General features: G+C 55.4%; 5 protein-coding genes across 5 annotated transcripts; 2 read left to right on the top strand and 3 right to left on the bottom strand.

Moving 5' to 3' along the window:
• Nucleotides 1-85: 85 nt before the first annotated feature.
• Nucleotides 86-1839, bottom strand: CHGG_00656 (uncharacterized protein; the record flags this gene model as incomplete). Its single annotated transcript, XM_001219876.1, has 2 exons — nucleotides 86-660; nucleotides 1182-1839. 2 exons carry the CDS (start codon nucleotides 1837-1839, stop codon nucleotides 86-88), a joined length of 1233 nt encoding a protein of 410 aa, XP_001219877.1.
• Nucleotides 1840-6172: 4333 nt separating this feature from the next.
• On the top strand, nucleotides 6173-6976 carry CHGG_00655 (uncharacterized protein; the record flags this gene model as incomplete). Its single annotated transcript, XM_001219875.1, has 1 exon — nucleotides 6173-6976. The coding sequence occupies one exon, from the start codon at nucleotides 6173-6175 to the stop codon at nucleotides 6974-6976; it is 804 nt and encodes a 267-aa protein (XP_001219876.1).
• A 782-nt stretch (nucleotides 6977-7758) lies between these two features.
• CHGG_00654 (uncharacterized protein) lies at nucleotides 7759-8748 on the bottom strand (the record flags this gene model as incomplete). The annotated part of the gene is made up of 2 exons (XM_001219874.1): nucleotides 7759-8214; nucleotides 8458-8748. The coding sequence occupies 2 exons, from the start codon at nucleotides 8746-8748 to the stop codon at nucleotides 7759-7761; spliced, it is 747 nt and encodes a 248-aa protein (XP_001219875.1).
• A 1648-nt stretch (nucleotides 8749-10396) lies between these two features.
• CHGG_00653 (uncharacterized protein) lies at nucleotides 10397-13254 on the bottom strand (the record flags this gene model as incomplete). Its single annotated transcript, XM_001219873.1, has 5 exons — nucleotides 10397-10567; nucleotides 10653-11265; nucleotides 11331-12257; nucleotides 12588-13150; nucleotides 13210-13254. 5 exons carry the CDS (start codon nucleotides 13252-13254, stop codon nucleotides 10397-10399), a joined length of 2319 nt encoding a protein of 772 aa, XP_001219874.1.
• A 2712-nt stretch (nucleotides 13255-15966) lies between these two features.
• CHGG_00652 (uncharacterized protein) lies at nucleotides 15967-16879 on the top strand (the record flags this gene model as incomplete). Its single annotated transcript, XM_001219872.1, has 3 exons — nucleotides 15967-16196; nucleotides 16478-16519; nucleotides 16834-16879. 3 exons carry the CDS (start codon nucleotides 15967-15969, stop codon nucleotides 16877-16879), a joined length of 318 nt encoding a protein of 105 aa, XP_001219873.1.
• Nucleotides 16880-18277: the final 1398 nt, after the last annotated feature.

Here is an 18277-nt window from a genome sequence, read left to right as displayed (position 1 = left end):
CCCCCCACATTCCCCCCAGGCCCCGTCATCAAAGAGAGCCTTCAAACATCCACTCGCCGTGGCCGGCGACCCCCCCCTTTCTCCATCATCCCCACCCTCCCCCCGCGGGAATAATAATCGCCACCTCCCTACTACTCGCCCACTCCACCAGCGTGCGATCCCCCTTGCCCCCAAACACCACCCTACCCCCGCCCTCCCCACCAACACCGGTAGTACTGCTACCGCGCGCCGCGCGATCCATGTGCTTAGCCACGTGCTCCATGCGGTCGTTCCAGGCGCCGTCGCCGCGGAAGGGCGGCGCCGTGCAGTGAGGGACCGGGCACCGCATGTACTTGGGCAGCTGGCAGCGCGGGCGGATGGAGGTGGCTTGGAGGTGCTTGAGGCGGGCGGTCCATTGGGTGAGGGTGTTTGGGGTTGTTGTCGTGGAGGGGGTGGTGGTGGGGGTGGATTTGGTGGTGGTGGTGGAAGGGGGGACGTCTTTGAGTTCTTTGGGGGTGTGCATGCGTTTGAGGTGTTGGGTGAAAAGGTCTTTGCGGTTGAAGATGGCGCCGGTGGGCTGGGAGGAGGCGGTGGTGGTGGTGGTGGTGGTGGTGGTGGTGGTGGTGGAGGGACTGGAGGGGGTGTGGGTTTGGTCTTGGGTGTTGGCTTTGGCGCAGGTGCCTTCGGTGCAGACCCAGATAGTTGAGGAGGAGGTGCTGGGTCGTGACGTGGCGCTTCCATTCGTTTTTGTTGGCGAAGGTCGAGTTGCAGCCGGCAAAGTCGAAGACGCAGTTGAAGGGCCGGCGGTGTTCCTTGTTGAGGTGGGCGTCGAGGTCCGACTGCGAGCTGAAGCTGGTCTTTTTGCAGTCCGGGCAGCTGAGCCGGGCTTTGTTGCCAGCAGAGAGGGGGCTCGGCCGACGGGGCCCCGCGGCGTTGGCGCCTCGGGCGCGTGTTCGCCGGGCGGGTGAGGCGGTAGCGGCGATGGCTATCTTGTCCCCGCGCCGCGCTGGTGTTCGGCCGCTCCTCCTCTGCTTCTTGGTCGGCCGGTAATCCTCCTCGTCGTCGTTGTCGTCGTCGTATCGGCGCTTGCCTAGGGGTTCGCCTTCTGAGCCTGCCTCCTCATCCAAGGGCGGGTACTGGCTTGGAATCTCCATCTGCCCCTGGGCGATTGATCGCATGGATTCCAGCCCCAGCCCGGTTACTAGTAAACTCGAGACCAACGGCGCTCTGTGGCGGCTCCGGATCGTGGCTGACGTGGTCGTCGAAGTAGTTCGGGACAGGGGTAAAGTCAAAGTCGGTGACTCCGTTGTCGCTCTCGCTGTACTCTAGTTGCTGGGTGGAGTTGACTTCGAAGAGATTCACGCAGGCGGGTCCCATGCTCGTAAACTGGATGGCGTGGGCGGTCGGCTCCAAGGGCAGGAATCCCGGGAAGGGTGAGAGCAAGTTCGTGTCAGGCGGGGTCATGGGGTAGCCGTCGTGGAACGACTCGGTATCCGGCGGAGGGCTAAGTCCACTACCGGGCGGCGACAGCTCAATGGACGAGAGGGGGCTCGGGCAGCGGGCATAAGACGACGATGCCGGCGGGAGGCTGATTGCTGGGCGGAGAGGCGTGTGGCCGGGGGCTCGCCTTTGGAGATCGCCGACAAAGTATGCCGCGTGGTTCTCTTTGAGGGATTGGTGAACAGGAGCGGCCCAGGGGTTGCCATAGGAAGTCGACGAGGGAGTCTGAAGCTCAGGGTCGATGAACGTTATTCTATTCGAGTCTCCGAGGCCATCTTCAAACCCATTGTAAGGCTGATTCATGAAGGACGGGTCTTCTTCAGGGAAGGCAGCTCCCCCGAGAACGTAGGGGTTGACCATGGCGGGAGCGGAAAGGCTTTTCAACCTTGTGCCTAGAACGGTAACGGACGAGATGGGTGTCCTCTGGACGGCAACGTTGGTTTAGACGCGAGGAGTAATCGTGGTGGGAAATGAGGAAATGAGTGTTTGTGAGTGGTGATGCTAAAGCACTTTCCGGTTTGAGAGCAGCAGGGGACAACAATGCGGCGGTGGTAGGATATATGTATGGTCAAGGTACGGGGGGGGCCAAGGGGTGGTCATGGGCTTGCCCTCGACTCGACGAAGAGCGAAGCGGGTCTGCCACATGGAAAGCGGGAAGGCGCAGTTTCGAGAGGAAAGATGGACATTTGGGCATGGTTTGTTGCTTGTCAACGGACGGAAAGCATACTGTGTACGTGTACGTATGTACATACGGACGAGATGGAGGGGCCATGGGTGCGAACCTCTTCCTCCAGGGGGCGTCATCTCTTCCGGCGGTCCAAGGGTGGGGCGGGGGGTCTCCCCGGTCTCTGTGGCAGCTCAGTTTCCCCCCTCGATTGTTGCGGAGGGGAGTGTGTTCTCGAGTGCGCAGAGCCGCATCTGTATCTTCCCCGCAGTCTAACAACGGCAAGTGACAAAAGTACGTACTCGGGGGAGACAAGCGCAGTCGCCCGCCGGGGCTGAGCAAGGCCGTCTTGGCTTTCGCGAGTGTTGGCTTGCAGCTGCACGCACTTCCGTCTCCTGCACCCCTGAGAGCCGGTGTTGGCGTCAACGTGTGGATCGTCCATATGGCTGTGCCGCACGAGCGCAGTTAAGGGCAGCCAACAGCTGATCAGAAGGGACACGGCGGGAATCCGTGGACCGTCCTGAAAACCCGCCGTCTTGTTTCCGAATCTTCCACAGGTTAGGTTATCTTGGGGACGGAAGGGGGCGTTGTCCGCGGCCCACGGGAAGGTATTCGACGTGGAAGACGGTGACGTTTGAATATCTGTACATGGGTATGTCCACTACATACACAAGCCACACTCCGGGTGGAGAGGGACGGGCCTGGCTGTTCAACGATAGACCAACCGGAATAGCAGGTTGGTAGGTGGGAGTGAGTATCAACGCCTTTGCGGCTCTTCTATGTAGGTACCTTAGGTAGGGACTGTGTCGACGTGGGAATTAAGTCGGGTAGGGAGGCTGTTTGTTGGCAATGCGGCAGCGAGGCAACTCAATCGGCGGTGGAACCTTAGCTCTGTGTCCTTCTCGTCAGGCCTCGCACAAACCGAGATTGAACAGCGGATTAGAAATGTGGTTTTTGTCAAAACAGCCCCCAACCTCTCTCGGCCATGAGCGCGTGAATGCATGGTCAGAATAGGATAGAAACGCCACTCGGAGTTTAATCCGAATTACAATATGCGCCGCATCGATATGATTCTCAATTTCGTTGTTTGTTTGGCGCGGTCGAACGGCATCTTTCCACAATAGGTTTCTATCCCCGTTGGTGGTACACAGGCGTGGGATGTAATTGAGTGAGGACGATGATGAAATCGAAAGAGGGAAAGATAACGGACAGGTCTGGCACAGTCACCGTTTCTTGGTGGGTCGCGGCGCGCTTGCTAGCGGCACCCAACTTGAAAGGCATCCAAAAATTGATGGAGGCATTCAGAGACCTATCTTGGCAATGGTCGCCTGAAAAAAGATGGCCCCTATAGCCCCACAATCAACCCCATCTGTATCCTTGCTTGCCGCGACCCTGCGGGGCTTTCCGTTGTGAACGAGGACCGCTTTTTGGGCCGCTTGAAGGGTCGCGTTGAGCGCCACAGTTTGAGGCCTACAGCCCTGTGAGCCTGCGAAAGATTTCGCGTGCTGATTCGGACACTGAGTTGGGTTCCTTCCCGTCGAGATTGGTGAGACACTGATGATGAGAAGCTCAGACAACTTTGGGTCTGTTGCATTTGTGGCTACAGTGGGAGACCGAGACGGGAGAATACTACCCAGGTACATGATGGTAACAATGGTATTCGTAACTGGAATACTGATTTGATTGGGCGAGAGTGACGAGAAGTACGAAGTACGAAGGACGGTGTATTGTCGTCGTCGGCAGATCTCTTGACTGCGACTTTGACACTTTCGGTAATTTGCTTGCAGCGATCGTGGTGTGCAGCTTCTGCCGGGTGGTTTGCAGCTGCCGCCGTCGTTGCGACCAAATCGATCATTCCTCGGTCGCCGTGCATGGTTCGGTAACGCAAACATCCGTTCGACCACTTTCCACGTCTCAAACTGTGCCGTGGCACTTCACCAGGCGCCAGGCGAGGGGTAATCATCATCGCCCAGTCAAGGTGTGTTCTTGCTAAATATGTCTACACACTAACCGCTGTGTACATACACTACACACACAGTAACGGATTGCGCGGTTAGGCATGCCAATCTCGAAACCCCCAAATCTGCAACCGAGTCCGAATTGAGAGCCGCCATTCTTATCATCATCATCATCATCATCGGACACCCGGCATTGCACCCACCCAAGCCATCCCAGCACTCTGGCTCTGCCCTCCCATTATTCGGCCCCTTGTCGCCCAATGCGGTACCATGCCGACGCCTCTGTACGACCTTCTGGTCCAGCACCGGATGAAGCCCTCCCTGCCACCGCCAACACCAACCTTGGAACGAAGGAAAAACGGGAGGACAACACACAGGGAAGAGGCTCTAATTTCTCATGCAGCTTCCCATCTCCCTCAGATCCCGTCGCCTCACTCTCATCTGACAAGACTGATTCGTGAGAAGCCGCATACAAGCCCCTTCTCTCCCGATCCGTTCCCATCTCCCGTCTGCGCCGCCTCAGAGCTGCATTACCACGTCGACCTTCGTCTCGTCTCTGCACATCAGTGATCGGCTAGTGTGTGGCGTTGTTAAAGCCCGACCGATCCAGAGAACCAATGAACTTGCGGGTTGAAGCCCGAACCAGCAAACCTTCCTTTCCGTGGCTGTTGTAGCCGCCAGACAAGCAACCGTGCGGCAAGCAAGCCTGCCGTTTCCCAGGACCACGGTACTGTGTATAGGTGGCTCAAGACAAGGCCCCGAGCTGAGCCCAAGAGGTGCGACAGGCCGCCACAATTGCTGAATCTGCTCAGGTATTTTACCGTATGACCTTGTGTCACCACTGCGATAGCGCCTCGCCAAGGACCACGACAACTCGCCGCTGGCCTTTCCTCCCCTCGCTGTGTTCTGGAAGTTGGAATGTGCTCGAGAATTGTGTCATCAGTGTTGCTACCTCGACTCTGGCAGCCCCGGCCTCCCACATCATCAGCTACTGTATCAATGTGTGTAAAAGTTGGTTGAGTCTAATTAACTATCGGGGTGCCCGAGTGACAGTGGTCATATCCTCATCTCGGCTGAGTGTAAGAATGTGCTCCATGCAGCCCCCAATCCAGGAGCCGTGCATAGAGAGGCCGAAACATGTAGCCTATCTCGTCCACGCGCCTGGCGTCGTCCATATTGGATGATGCCCTGCCTTGAACTGGGCCGGTTGTTCGCCGGCCACGCCGACTAGCGTATGCCGGCACCATCCCAGCGGCATCTCCTGAAACACTGCGCCGCTTTGGGGGCATTCGACTACACTAGCAACGTTGCCCCTTTTAGCGATCAAGGCAAGAGCCAAAATAACCTATACACACACACACACACATGCATGCGATCTTGTGCCTGAAGTAGCTCTTCTGTCCGAGACACGAATCCTCCCTCCCAAGCCACGCGGCTACTTGGCCAATCCCCCGCCCATGGTCGATGCGCCAGGGGTAAAAGAAAACAAACAACATCCCGGCCGGACACATACACCGGAGAAGAAACAATAGAACATTCCTCCGGCTTTACGTACATGCTTCAGGAGAGACAGAACCGGCCCATTGCCCCGACCAGAGACACACGCAGACACGAGACAGGCAGGCAAACGCCTCCAAGACATGTCTCACGAAATAGGTAATTGCTCCCGACCCCCCCGCCTCCGTTGCCCTCCGCATGCCATGCCCACCATCCCACCACCTCATCGCACCCGCCGTGGCGCCTCCGTCACCCTTCGCCGTCATTGCCGCCGCGCCTTGGGGTACCCCAGCGATCCGCGTATCTTTCGCCCCCAATTGTTCGTTGAGTTTGTCAACAATTCCCCTCGGCCGCATATCTTTCGCCTTTAACTGCTCGTTGACCTTGTCAACGTTCCCTGTCGAGGAGGGAGAAGGTTGCGCGGCTAGGATCTCGACAGGGAGGGAATCCCACGTGATAAGTCCACGGTATTTCCCCCAACGAGTTCTACTCCGCGGCCTGTAGCTTTCCACTCCGCGACCGACTGCAACGGGACAAGCAAGGCGGCAAGACCCCTACGCAAGCCCTCCTCACAATGCTTCGAGAAACAGGCACCTACCACGTCGTCCGGATCGACCCGACGGATCACCACAAGATCACAGGACTCTTCTGGACCTATCCTTGGTGCATAGAGATGTGGAGGAAATACCCATTGGTTTTGCAGTTGGACAACACGTACAAAACCAACCGCTTTAGTATGCTACTTTTCCAGGCCACTGGTGTAACGAACGTCACCACCACATTCAACGCTGCATTCGGCCTTGTTGATAACGAGCGGGAGGACGGCTTCGGATGGTTGGCCCAGCAACTTCTGGCATGCCAGCTACACTACGGTATTGAGAGTTCAGGAGTGGTGATCACCGACTTCGATAAGGCGCTGAAAAACGCTTTAAAAGACCACCTTCCGGACGCTCACCAGCAGATTTGCGCATTCCACATCAACAAGAATGTGGTGTTGAATATCAAGCGCAAATGGAAGAAGACAGACGACGAGAATCAGCAACCGCTGGCGCCGAATATCGCCGACGAAGCCTTCGCGGACCCTATCCTCCTCGAGGAGGCCGACAAGCACCAATTGCGCCAGCTGAATGCGCCCCTGGCCGATGGCGAAGATCTGGGTGCAATTCGCCTACCTTCTGAGGGGGAAGTTGCGCATTCTAACAGCTTTGCTACCACCCACCGCGAGAGGCCGACCTGTGCCTACCCTATGTTTTTGTTGTCCACCCAAAGCCTTGCGTGTCCATCTCAAGGCTCACTGTCTATCCATCCAAAGCCTTGCTGTCCGTCCCAAGGGTTGCTGTCCGTCCCAAAGCCTGCTGTCCATCCCAAAGGCAATTGATAGGGGTGCAGTATCACTTTTTGATGGGGGTGTAGTATCACTTTTTTTGAGAGGGTATATTTTGACTGTAGGTCTCAGCTCTTTCGACTGCGGTACCTGCTTCTCGCCCCACTTTCCAAGGCGGTCAGCCCCGGTCGCATCGGTGGGTCGCAACGCAAACCGACATTCAATTGAATGAGATCGTTTTAATTGCTCGAAGAGGCCAGAATTGATCGAATTAACTGCCCTCCGGTCTGGCTAACTACGTAGCTATCTTAGTTAGTAGTTCCTATCGATAGCGCTTACTTGGGGCAATTGATTCCGGCTGTTGGCGATCGTGATCGCTGGCGCGGAGATGACGGCGATAGTTTGGCTTGGTTGGGTGGAAAAGGCAGATGTCGGTTGGGCCGGCAGAATTCATGCTGGGTGGGCCGGTGCAGCGGGTGGCAGAAAGCTGGATGTACCTTTTTTACCCTGGGTTAGGGTTATATATGGGAGTTACAGTCGAAAGAACCCAACCCTACAGTCGAAATATACCCTCTCCTTTTTTTTGGTTATAGGGTTAGGGTTATGTATGGGGGAACCAGAAATCCAAAAAATCCAAAATTCTGAACAGACAAGACAGCCACCCCAAGCCAGCCAGAACAGCGATTGCCACACCACACAGCAAAACAGACAATCAATCCAGGCGCAGTCCTACAGGCAAGATTGAGACATCTATATATCTAACAAAACACACCAAAACTGGATGCACACGCGCAATCTCAAGGACTCAACGCCTCCTCTTGCTGACTGGCCCAGACTCACGCGCTCCCCGCCTCAGCCGCCTTCTTGGTCAACTGGACCTGCCTGCCAGACCTCGTTGTCTTGCCAGTTGCGCCAACTACCACCTGTGTTCTAACTCCTCCCTGTGAGGCTATTCCTACTCCAATAGTGCCGGCAGGAGGGCCCCTGCTTGGTGTTGCGCGCTGGCGCTTCGGCTCCGGCGCGGCAGTCTCCTTGTTCTTCGGGGGTCGGCCCCGCTTCCTCGGCTGCGCCGGCGCCTCGACGGCAGCGGTCTCCTTGATCTTTGGGGGTCTGCCTCGTCTCTTCGGAGCCGGCGCAGGCGCTTCGACGGCGGCCTCCTCTCGTGGCGCCTCCTCTCGTGGGGTATCATCTCGTGGCTCGGGGGGCGGTGGCGGCTGGCGAGCGACCCAGTAGCTCTTGAGACCACCGAAGGCCGTTGGAGCTGAGTAGTCGACCCGCTCTTGGCCGTGAAGCTATCACCAGTCGAGTCCTCTCTCGTGGAGCCTCATCTGCCTCATCACCTTCCAGCTCCCACTGCGAGAGGCGCCGGCGGATACCATCGCTCATTCTCGGCGCCGAAGGATGGCCATCTTGGGGTCCTTGATTCGAAGGTAGGCATCTCCAACGTGGAGAGGAAGCGTAAGATGCCAGTGAGGATGGACGTCACGAACGTGAAGGGTCTCTTTCCGCCCCTCTTCTCTTGTCCTGTTTCGTACCAACAATTGGTAGATCTTGTGACGGCAGGGGATACCAAACTGCAAGCCAACCGTGCAAAAGTCGTCGTCGCAGGGGGGTAGGGCTGTAATCTCCTTCGTCGAGCGATGGCCATCTTCTGCCGGCAACGCCGCCAACGCGTGCTTGTATTCGCTGTTGATAAGGTCTAAGCCTTTGTATGAGATTGCAGTTGTCAGGGGGCCGAGCCAAGTCCGGCTGAGATACTGGAGCTTCGTCTTGGTGTTCTGATAACTGGTGACTTCGAAGAACTCTTTCCGCTGGTTCATGTGCATCTCGTGGAGAGTCTTGACGAGCCGGAAGAGGTCTGACCGGCTGTTGAGGAGATAGCTTTTGGTCGTGAGATTCGTGGACTCGACTGGCGATGTAGCTTTGTAGCCAAAGTTGCGATACTTCTTGGTGTAGCAGTGGGCCCACTGCTCACGGAGCGGAAACCACTGTTTGTTGAGATAGCGACAGATGGCCGGTTGGTCCTTGAACTCAGTCTTCAACGCCTCCTAGGCGCCGAAGAAAGACGGCTCGTCCACAGCGTACACCATTAACTGGAACATATCGTGGACCCCCTGGGCATCGTGGGATATCTTCTTGGGCGGCGGAGCGGATATACCAGTACTGTCTTGCTCGAGGCGGCTTGCGAGGGGCGGGGGAGGCTCCCTCAGAGGAGTCTAATTGATTTGTAAGTAGCGAGGACGTGAGTGTAGATACGTAACGTGAGTGGCAGAATAGAAACGATTAGTAGCTATAGTTAAGTGTAAGAAGACGGCTCAAGTAGATGGAGTTGTTGGCCGATGGACAGATATTGCCGCTTCGTCTCTCCCGTAATCAACCCTGACCCGGATTGTCCTCCGGAGAGGGGCAGGAAAATTGCCAGGAGCGGGAGAGAGGAAGGAAGCGCCCCGTAGCGTAGCGAAGGGCCGCGCGACTGACGAACGAAGCGACGCCAGCAATTTTATTTATTGGGCCTTGCTATTGAGCGCATTTTTACATGTTGATAACATCGCCGAGGAACCCGAGACTCCTATGGAGAGGACGGTGAAGGTCGATCAGGGATGAAGGGGAGGAAGGGTCTTTTCAAAAGCTAGGAACGCCAACCCTTCGAGAGCGAGGATGGCAGCAGTGGTTATACGGCCGAAAATCCCAGACAACATGTTGTCTTCCCACAGCAACATCGCCCGCTCAAGCGGCATCTTGCCAACGATTGCTGTCTCTTGCCGACTATGAGAGATCACATCCATGGATGAAGCAATTATGTTCGTCGAGAAAGCGAGCTTCTGGCGCCGCAGGTGGGTATGGCTGGCGATCCAGAGTAATTGGAGGAGTCTACCTCGTTTCTAGGGCCAGGTGAGTTTGCGTAACTGGATTTGGTTGATGGTAAGTGGGATTCGCGCCGCAGGGAGATGCGCCTCGGGGTGGCGGATAACGACAGAGGACAGAGCTTATGGGGCGGGCAAAACATGTTTCTGTCCAATAGCCCTGCTATGCACCACTACACAAGAGGTGTTTGACTTCCGAGCAGAAAAACGAAGTCCAGCTTCCCCGGCAGCTCACCCCTTTGCCCAGCGAATGCGCGAGGCGTTCACGCGGTTACTTCTCATCCACGATTTCGATATCCGGAAAGCTACCTAGGAAGGCCCCCTTTGAAGCGGAAACCTGGTCTGGAGACAGATGCCACTGAGCAGCAACACGTCCGGTCCAATCGACGTTGACGAAGACAAGAGAATTAGTAGCCTCAAGGGGATCCAATCCAATTTGCGTTGTCTTCTATCCGCACTCCGTGATATTTTCCCGCCTATGTCAAAAAAAAAAAGCCCCGAGAAAGAGGAATATTACAAAGCCGTTATCCAAATCACTCCCAAAACCTTCTAAGCCCGTAGTATGCTATCCAAAATAACCTCAAACTCCCAGGGGTATCTCATCAGGTCATCAAGTCATCAACCCGTCCTTCCCTACGCTCTGAGCAGGGTTTGGGACATCCGCCTCGCCCATGTCCTCGTCCCCATTAAAAGTCTCGCACTTGTCACAAAAAATATGGTTGCATCCGTCGCCCATGCATGAGTCGGTCGTTTTCATCTTCCAGTAATCGCGGCAGTAACACTGACGTGTGGGTCGGGTTAGGAACTGGCTTTGATACTATTTTGGGGGGACGGCAAGTTAGGGGAGGGGGACGTGGGGGACGTACACAGAGCCAAAACCACACCTTGCCATTGCCATCCTTGAATCGCTTCACCCTCGGCAGACTGTCATCGGTACCGCCATGGACCCGCTTGCGAGACTTGCCCGCCCGAGAAGCCGCGAGTCCCACGCGTTTACTCTTGGCCGGCGAACTAGCCGGCGTGTCGAGGGGATCGGTATCGATATGTTTCCAATTGTTGATATCCGCTTTGGGTAAGCCATTCTTGCCATTAAAATGGTCGTCGATGTGGTCAAACCGCTCGCTGTGCGCAGGACCCCCCTTGCCAGTCGGCTCGATCGTCTTTTGGCAGAAGCCGCACCAAAAGCGCGACTCAAAGTTGCGGCCCAAGCGACAGTCGCTAAGTTTCTTGTCGAGCATGGCTTGGTCGTACATGCCGTGGTCTTTTTCGAGATGGGACTTGAGGGATTCCCGGCGATGGCAAACCTTGCCGCATTCTAGTTGATCCGGGCGGTCGGTCGTCTGCTCGGCGCAGCGCCAGATCTCGAGCTGGAAGTGTTGGCTGTTCTCGTGCCGTTTCCAGTCGTTTTTGCTACCGAACTTCTTGCAACACTTGGCAAACGTGCAAGCGTAGGGTTTTGCGTGGCGCTTCATATGTTTCCTAATAGAACATGAGAGAGTAACGGTTAATGTCTGGTTTGGAAAAAAGAAGATGAGGTGACATACCTGAGCTCAGAGGGTCGAGTAAAAGTCTTCTCGCATTCCTCGCACTTGTTGATGCGGCTGGTCTCGCTCGCCGTCGAGGAGGCGATCACTGGCTTTTGATCCTTGATATTGGCCTCCTCCTCCGCCGCCGAGTATCCGAGTTTCTTCAGCATCTCGCCGAGCTTGCCCTTCTCGATTAATGACTGAAGGACAGCGCTCATCTCGTCGTCGTCAAGCTCAGTAGGCCGGGGTGTGTCTGCGCCCAACTGCACTTGGGACGGAGACAGTTTAATTTGAACTCCATCCTCCTCGTGGTATTGAGCGCCGGTGTCTCGGGGAATGTTGGTTTCAAGGTCTATTGTGCCGCATGGTGGCTCATCTCCCTCCGAGTCGGTGTCATGTTGGCCATCCTCGGAGGCGGACTCCTCGGTAGGGTTATCCACGTCCATTTCATCCGGCGCAGTGTATTCGACTGTCCCTGCCTCTAACTGAACGTCTTCCTGCAAGATGCCCCGAGTGTTGCCCGTCTCGAGTTGAACCGCTTCCACGGGTGATGATGTTTGAGCATCAAACTGCCCAAAGAACCGGCTCTGACTCAGGGCATAAGGAGAAACATAGGTTAGCTGATCAGGCCCCGCAGAATCCCGGCTTGAGTAATGGGGTTCAACGGCGCTCGAGGAGGCGCCGGCTATTTCCTGTAAAGAAAGGGGCCTAGAATATGGGGCCATGTTGTTTGCTTGGGCCAGCCCGGGGTGTCCATTGATGAGGCTGGCAGGCGCGACGTGGCCCTGATCCATCTCCCCCCACGATAATTGTGAGGTTGAATCGGGGCTCGGGACCATGGGTGCTTCTGAAACGGCGGTTTCTGGTGGCCCACGGCTTGCAAGGTGTGGTGACGGAATCCTGCAGAACATGCGCGTCAGTATCGGTGTGGCCCAGGACGGGTTGCTTGACATACCGGTACATAAAGCGTCTCAAATCGACCTTGCCCAAGCCGTGTTTTCTCTTCAGGTGTTGCCGGAAATTATCTGGCCTCGGCCAGTCTTTGGGTTTATCTTTACATTGATCCAGATTGCAGCGATAGATTGGCTCGTCTTTTGTGGCTACCTTGTGAACGGACTTCAAATGTCGATCAAGGTCATTCTTGGTAGCAAATCCCTCGTTCATTTTTGTACATCCTGAAAAGTGACACTTACAAGGCCGAGTGTGTCTGGCTTGGTGTTTCCTGATCATTCCGAGTTAGCGCGAGACCTGAACCCGCAGGTCACTAGAACTTACTTCAGTTCCGAGGGTGTCTTGACAGGCTCTTCGCAATCTGGACAAATGAGGCTCTTGCCGTTTGACGTACCCGGTACCGGCCTTGGGCCGCGGGCTTCCCGCTTTTGAGCATCCCCTTTCAATGAAACATCGTCTTGGCCCATGGCCTGAAGGCGGGCAATAACGATCGGATCCAATTCACCATAGACGGACGGATTGCCCACGCTCTGCCTGGCGTTGCTCCCATACCCAGAGTCTGTCAAAATCCCTCCAATGCTCTGGCTGACAGTGTCGGCCTCCGAAGGCGGAACGCTTCGGTGGCCGGTGAAGCTCGGAAGCCCCTGGTTGAACTGTACCCCAACGGATGGACTCGGTGCGGTCAGCTGGATGGGATTCCACGGCCCTCGGTCGTACATGAACTGGTTGATGGGATCCAGCCCCTGGTTTTGCGAAAAGCTGTGTCGGCCCTGGGCAGATAGGGATGATGCATATTGGGTGAAGGGAAGTACGCTGGCGTCTGCCGGCCGCCCAGGGCTCGACATCGTGATCGAAGCGGGAGATGCAAAGATGTCAAGGGTGAACGGCTGAGAAAAGGGAAGGCATCAGAACATCATCTCACGATGGGGTTACATGGGTATCATACCGAGCATTGCTCCTGCTGCGAGAACCGTAGGTGATTCTGCGCCATGATGGAGGTGTCGGCGGTCACGTTGTGTGGGTTGTGTGGGTTGTGTGATGTTGTTGTTGCTGACCCTGCGTCAGCGTCCCAGGCCGCGGAGGGACCAGGGGCTGCAAGTTCGCACGGTTCTTGGCAGTGGGCGGCGGACCTACTATGTAGGCCCGAATTATCGGATTGAAGGACTCGAAGAAGGATCACCGTTTCGCTAGTCGGGAAGGAGGTCGAGAGAGATAGACGTCACAGGCAACGCAAATAAAAACGGCCCAGATGCGCTTCACAGAAATTGCGGTGGACAGACGGGTGGACGCCTTGCCACGAGTCGACCGGACATGTCCGACGAAGTGCGGGAATGGTGCGCGGACTAATTTGTGCTCCCAGGTCTTAATCGTGTCTCAATAACTAACAACTGTAAAGCGCTCACAAAATGTGCGAAATAGCAAGGTCCTTGGTGGTTTTTCGACGATGACGACAGGTGAAAACTGATAAGTCTTGCAGATTTGAGGTGAGGATAATGGAGGGGAAAGAGGGCGGCGGCAGCCATGAAAGGAACCGATGGAAAGAGGCGCAAGATCAGACTCCCTCCCCTCCTCCAAATGTACGACCTACCATGGAAGGTAAGGAGAACCAGTGGTCAGGCAGCCTCACTCGCACTTTCTGCCTGCAATTCAGAGACAATTTGGGCCAATGGTAGCTCTTTTTTGGCTTCTCGGTCAAGGCGAGGAGAAATGCTTCGAGTCACGTGAGGCGGTGGGCGGGGCTCTGAGCTTGCAGCTCAAGTTCGGTTTCTTCACTCACTCAGTGGCAGCCAATCTCGGGAAGCCACAGCAACATTTTCCACTTATCATAGTAGTTGTTACACGGGCACAACACAGGCATGGATATCAAACTGGCATCGTTTTGGGCAGACATGCGTAAGAACCGCAACCACGTTCACGTTATTTAAGCGAAGCTGGCACGACCATGGTGTATTTATTTATTTATTTTACCTGTATGGTACCTACGGTCATTTGTTTTATCTCATCGTCGATCTGTCGGCCCCAGGTTTTTATTATTATTATTATTATTATTATTATTTATCGAGGAGGAAGTAAGGTACTTCGTGTGCAGGACGACTTTAATTACGAATACATCTTGATCCTCAACAATTGGGTTCCTTTCTCTTTTCTACCTTTTTACTTTTCTCTTCGAACCACCCCTCCCCTCCCCTTCCGCCCCCCTCCCGGCCGCCTTTTTTCTTTTTATTTCCCTCTATTAAATCTAGACTTTCCATAACGTCAAGCTCTAACGTTGGGTGTCGAGAGACAACACGGTCGTGGGGATCCTGCATACAGGATGGCGCGGGCATGTTCTACGCGGAACTACACGATTATTCCCGTCCGGTCCTTCGCGGAAGTGCCCCGGCCTGCAGAACCGCCGTCTGCCGGAGCAACCTGTCATCAGCCGCAGCGGGTTCTTATGTTTCCGAGGTTCACCCTGCGCTTTGGTGGTCGTCGAAACCCCGGGATTGGATCAGACTCTATGCAAGAGCCACGATTCAACCAGCAGTCGGCCCAAGAACTGCATGTTTGCTCAAGCCACAGCCCATCGTGCATGGAGCGGGTCATATCTCGACTGCAGTTCAGATTCTCGAAGGTGATGATCCCAGTTAACTTTGCAGATTCAGATCGGCCCGTGCCACGGCCGCGGAACACCAACTACCTTTTCTCTCGCCATACTCCGCCGAATCGGGCCTTGTGTGCTCCCGGCTCGCTTGCCAAACGCCCGCGGAAGCGGGCCGAGGGAAGACCTTGAGCTCTTTGCTTCCCCCCACTTACACGGCGGGGGATTTAGTCTACTCGCCTGTCTGATGGTCAAGTCATGTACTCAATAGCTTTCTTTGGTATTTCTCTAACAACACACTGTGCAGCCTTCGGCCTTTGAAGACCTAGCTCAGATTTGAACTTGACAACCACACATTTCTTTGTATCTCGGTCCACAGTAGCGTTTGTGGACAGCCAATCTCCCCGTGTTCAGGGCCGGAGCCCATGCGTTCCATCACCCCCTCCGTGCAGCTTGCCTTGAGCTGCAGGATGATGCGCCGTGTCTGAATCGGTTTTGGTCAGCTTTGCAGACACAGCTAGTCGTCGCCATTGACGCCATACATGAGACCCAGCTCAACGCAAGCACGAATGATATTCGTCCCATCCTGTAACAGCGAGTGATCTATCACCTCCGGCCTGGTGACAATGCTCTGTGACGCCCCGTCATCACAGCATCCGGCTTCTCATTGTAGACCGTCTCACATGCGGCGCTTTCCGTCCCCACCCACGCTCGCCACGATCTTTCGGCGCCGGCCATGCAAGACTCGGCAGGAGCGTGTGATGCTTACCTATGAGCGGAAACAAAAGCAACGCCTGTGGCTTTGAGCAAGATATGGCCGATATCACCCAGGGCCAACAGGGGAACTCCCGGGCATATATAAGGCGCTCATCCAAGCGGTCTACAAGCCATACTACACAAAACATTCACCATTTTAGAATCAACCCTAACCGCCGTATTAGCAACCACTAACTTAAATCTGGCTGCTATCCAAGTCCACCAGCCACATTACCACCAGTCAAGAACCGACGCAAGCAAACCTCTTCCCCCCAACGCCGCCAACTCTCGACCCCGGGGTGAGCCAACAAGCACACACACACACACCACCTTCTCGATATCCAGCAAAACAAAAAAGCAACCACCATGTGCGCCTACGAGGAGTATATCTTTACTTGCGGCCACGCGAGGTATGGCCTCGTATGCTACTGCCATCGCGCCCGCAACCACCCGACCCGCCGCTGCGATTTTGTGAAGACGCTCGACAAGATCTGGCATCAGGGCAGGCTGTGCGATCCCTGCCAAGCCGCGTGGGCGGCATGCCATCAGAGCCAGGGACAGGGTCAGGGTGAGGGTCAGCGTCAGGGCCAGGGGCAGTAACGTTTCGGACCCTCCCGTCCGGAAGGACAGGGCCTTTGGAAACCACCAATGCCCACCCCAACAATAATTTGGCTGTAAGTCAGGAGGACTGTTAGCATCAACAACTCCGTTCCCCCCCTAACCTTCTTCAGTTCCAATGGAGCCATATTAACGATTACAACAGGGCCATCACCACAACCGCGGCAGGACCGCTGAGCAGCTGCGGCAGGGCGATCACCACGACTATGGCAGGGACGTAGCCACAACTACAGCAGGGCTATTACCATGACTGCGGCAGGGCTAGATACCGGTCGACTACCATCTGTTGGGAGGGTGGTGGGTACGTTTGGTACTTTATTGTCTCTGGCGTCTGGCTGTGGTGATTTTGGCGGTGTAAAATGCAAAATTTGTGGCTTCCAAACACGCCGGCCTTCCAGGGGTCTGCGTCAGTTGGTTGTATACTGGCTTCTCATCCTTGACTTTGTTGTTGTGGTTTTTGGGTGGATGGCGGGCGTGGATGGTGGACGGCTGGCTGTCATGACATGGTGCGATAATATAGCTTAGGGAAGCGTACTTATCTTGCATTACATTGTACACTTTCCACCCGGGTTTTCCTCATCTTGTTTGCTCCTAAGTTATGTTGGTTGGTTTCAGGTTTATTCCCCTCGCCGACGTTTCTATTCGGCACCATTGCTTCTAATTACTTCACCACACATAAACCTCTGCTACGGGCAAAACTTAGGTTATTCTCATATGTTGATACTCCAGCAGCCGTTAGCATAGATCGCGTACTCAACGTTCCTTTTCCGGGCAGGGGGGCTTATAGCCGAATCGTTTTGTGTCGCGTCACATACACAGGGGTGTTGTGCCGCCTTGGACACGCTGCGATACCATCCCGTGCAACTCAACGGGTACCTTACATCAAAATGGCAGATCCGACGCTATAACATGGCCCAAAGCGTCTTGAGCTGCTTTGGGGTTTGACGTTCTCCTTGGAGGGAATGCTTTGAGGGAGCCCATACTTGTTGGGACTGAGGCGTTAAGCACATATGTCGTACGACATCGGGCTGGGAAATTGGTTTGGGTGGGCATTCCTTGCCCCAGCTACAAGTTATTTAGGCTCGTTTGATGACGGGATTTGGCAGCCGGTGAGCTACACAGTGAAAGGAGACCGTGTTGTTGTGTTACGGGTCACATCGACCGGGGTGGCAACTACCGGCCCCGACGTCGCCCACGTTCCCTCCAATATCTGTTGTGGACCACCGGTAGTACAGTGAGATTGTCACACGCCAACGGCCATAAAGCGGCCGTCGCGCCGTTGGGGACCCGACACCGGTCAAGGGCGCCCACCGAACACGTGCTCTCCAGAACAAAAGGCTCTGGGTGGGACGGCAAACCACAAACATCAACTCAGACCCTCACTCAATCCCTTACCACCACCACAGGTGTGGATATGACCCTCATAATTCACTACCTCGTAGCTTGCCAAGCAGATCTCAAAGTTGACCCAATCCCTTACTCCGCAAAGTTTGTCGCGCCCTCCACCTTCCCAACCACGTTATACCGCTTCGAGAAAGAAGGTCACCCAGTCGTTCAGTGTGCCCTTCTCCTTTCTCGGCAGCACCTGTCCTGCCACTCAGCGCTGACATCCTCAGCCTTGGTCGACGTCTTGCCGAGAGGCCCGCGAGGCGTCCTTGCCGGCAAATACTGCGAGGCGCGAGGTGACAGGTTAGTCAGCTGTTGGTATACTTGCCGGAATTGGGGAAGGGGAGTGTGGGGGTGAAAGGGGATGGAGAATGAGGGCATGACAGGGCATATGGCCGGGATTATTACCGTGGTATGCGCCGCCTGGCTGGTAGGCTTTGTTGCCTGTTACGTCGTAGACGATGCCCTACTTGGGGGTCAGCACTGTACTTGTCGGGGACTTGGTGAGGGCGGTAATACTTTGATAGCGACATAGCACTTTTGCCCCTCCTCGCCTAGAAGGAAGGTTACTTCATTCAGCTCAAGAAAAATTCAGGGGTAACACCAATATCGGGATTTCTGCTATCCCTCCTTGTGCAAAATGGGCAGTCATACCGCTTGCCTTGGCCAAGTC

This window comes from Chaetomium globosum, genomic scaffold (assembly GCF_000143365.1).
Source record: "Chaetomium globosum CBS 148.51 scaffold_1 genomic scaffold, whole genome shotgun sequence".
In the NCBI taxonomy this organism is placed as follows: domain Eukaryota; kingdom Fungi; phylum Ascomycota; class Sordariomycetes; order Sordariales; family Chaetomiaceae; genus Chaetomium; species Chaetomium globosum.
The sequence above is the reverse complement of the archived record's forward strand: the minus strand, read 5'-3'. Positions and strand labels throughout refer to the sequence as shown.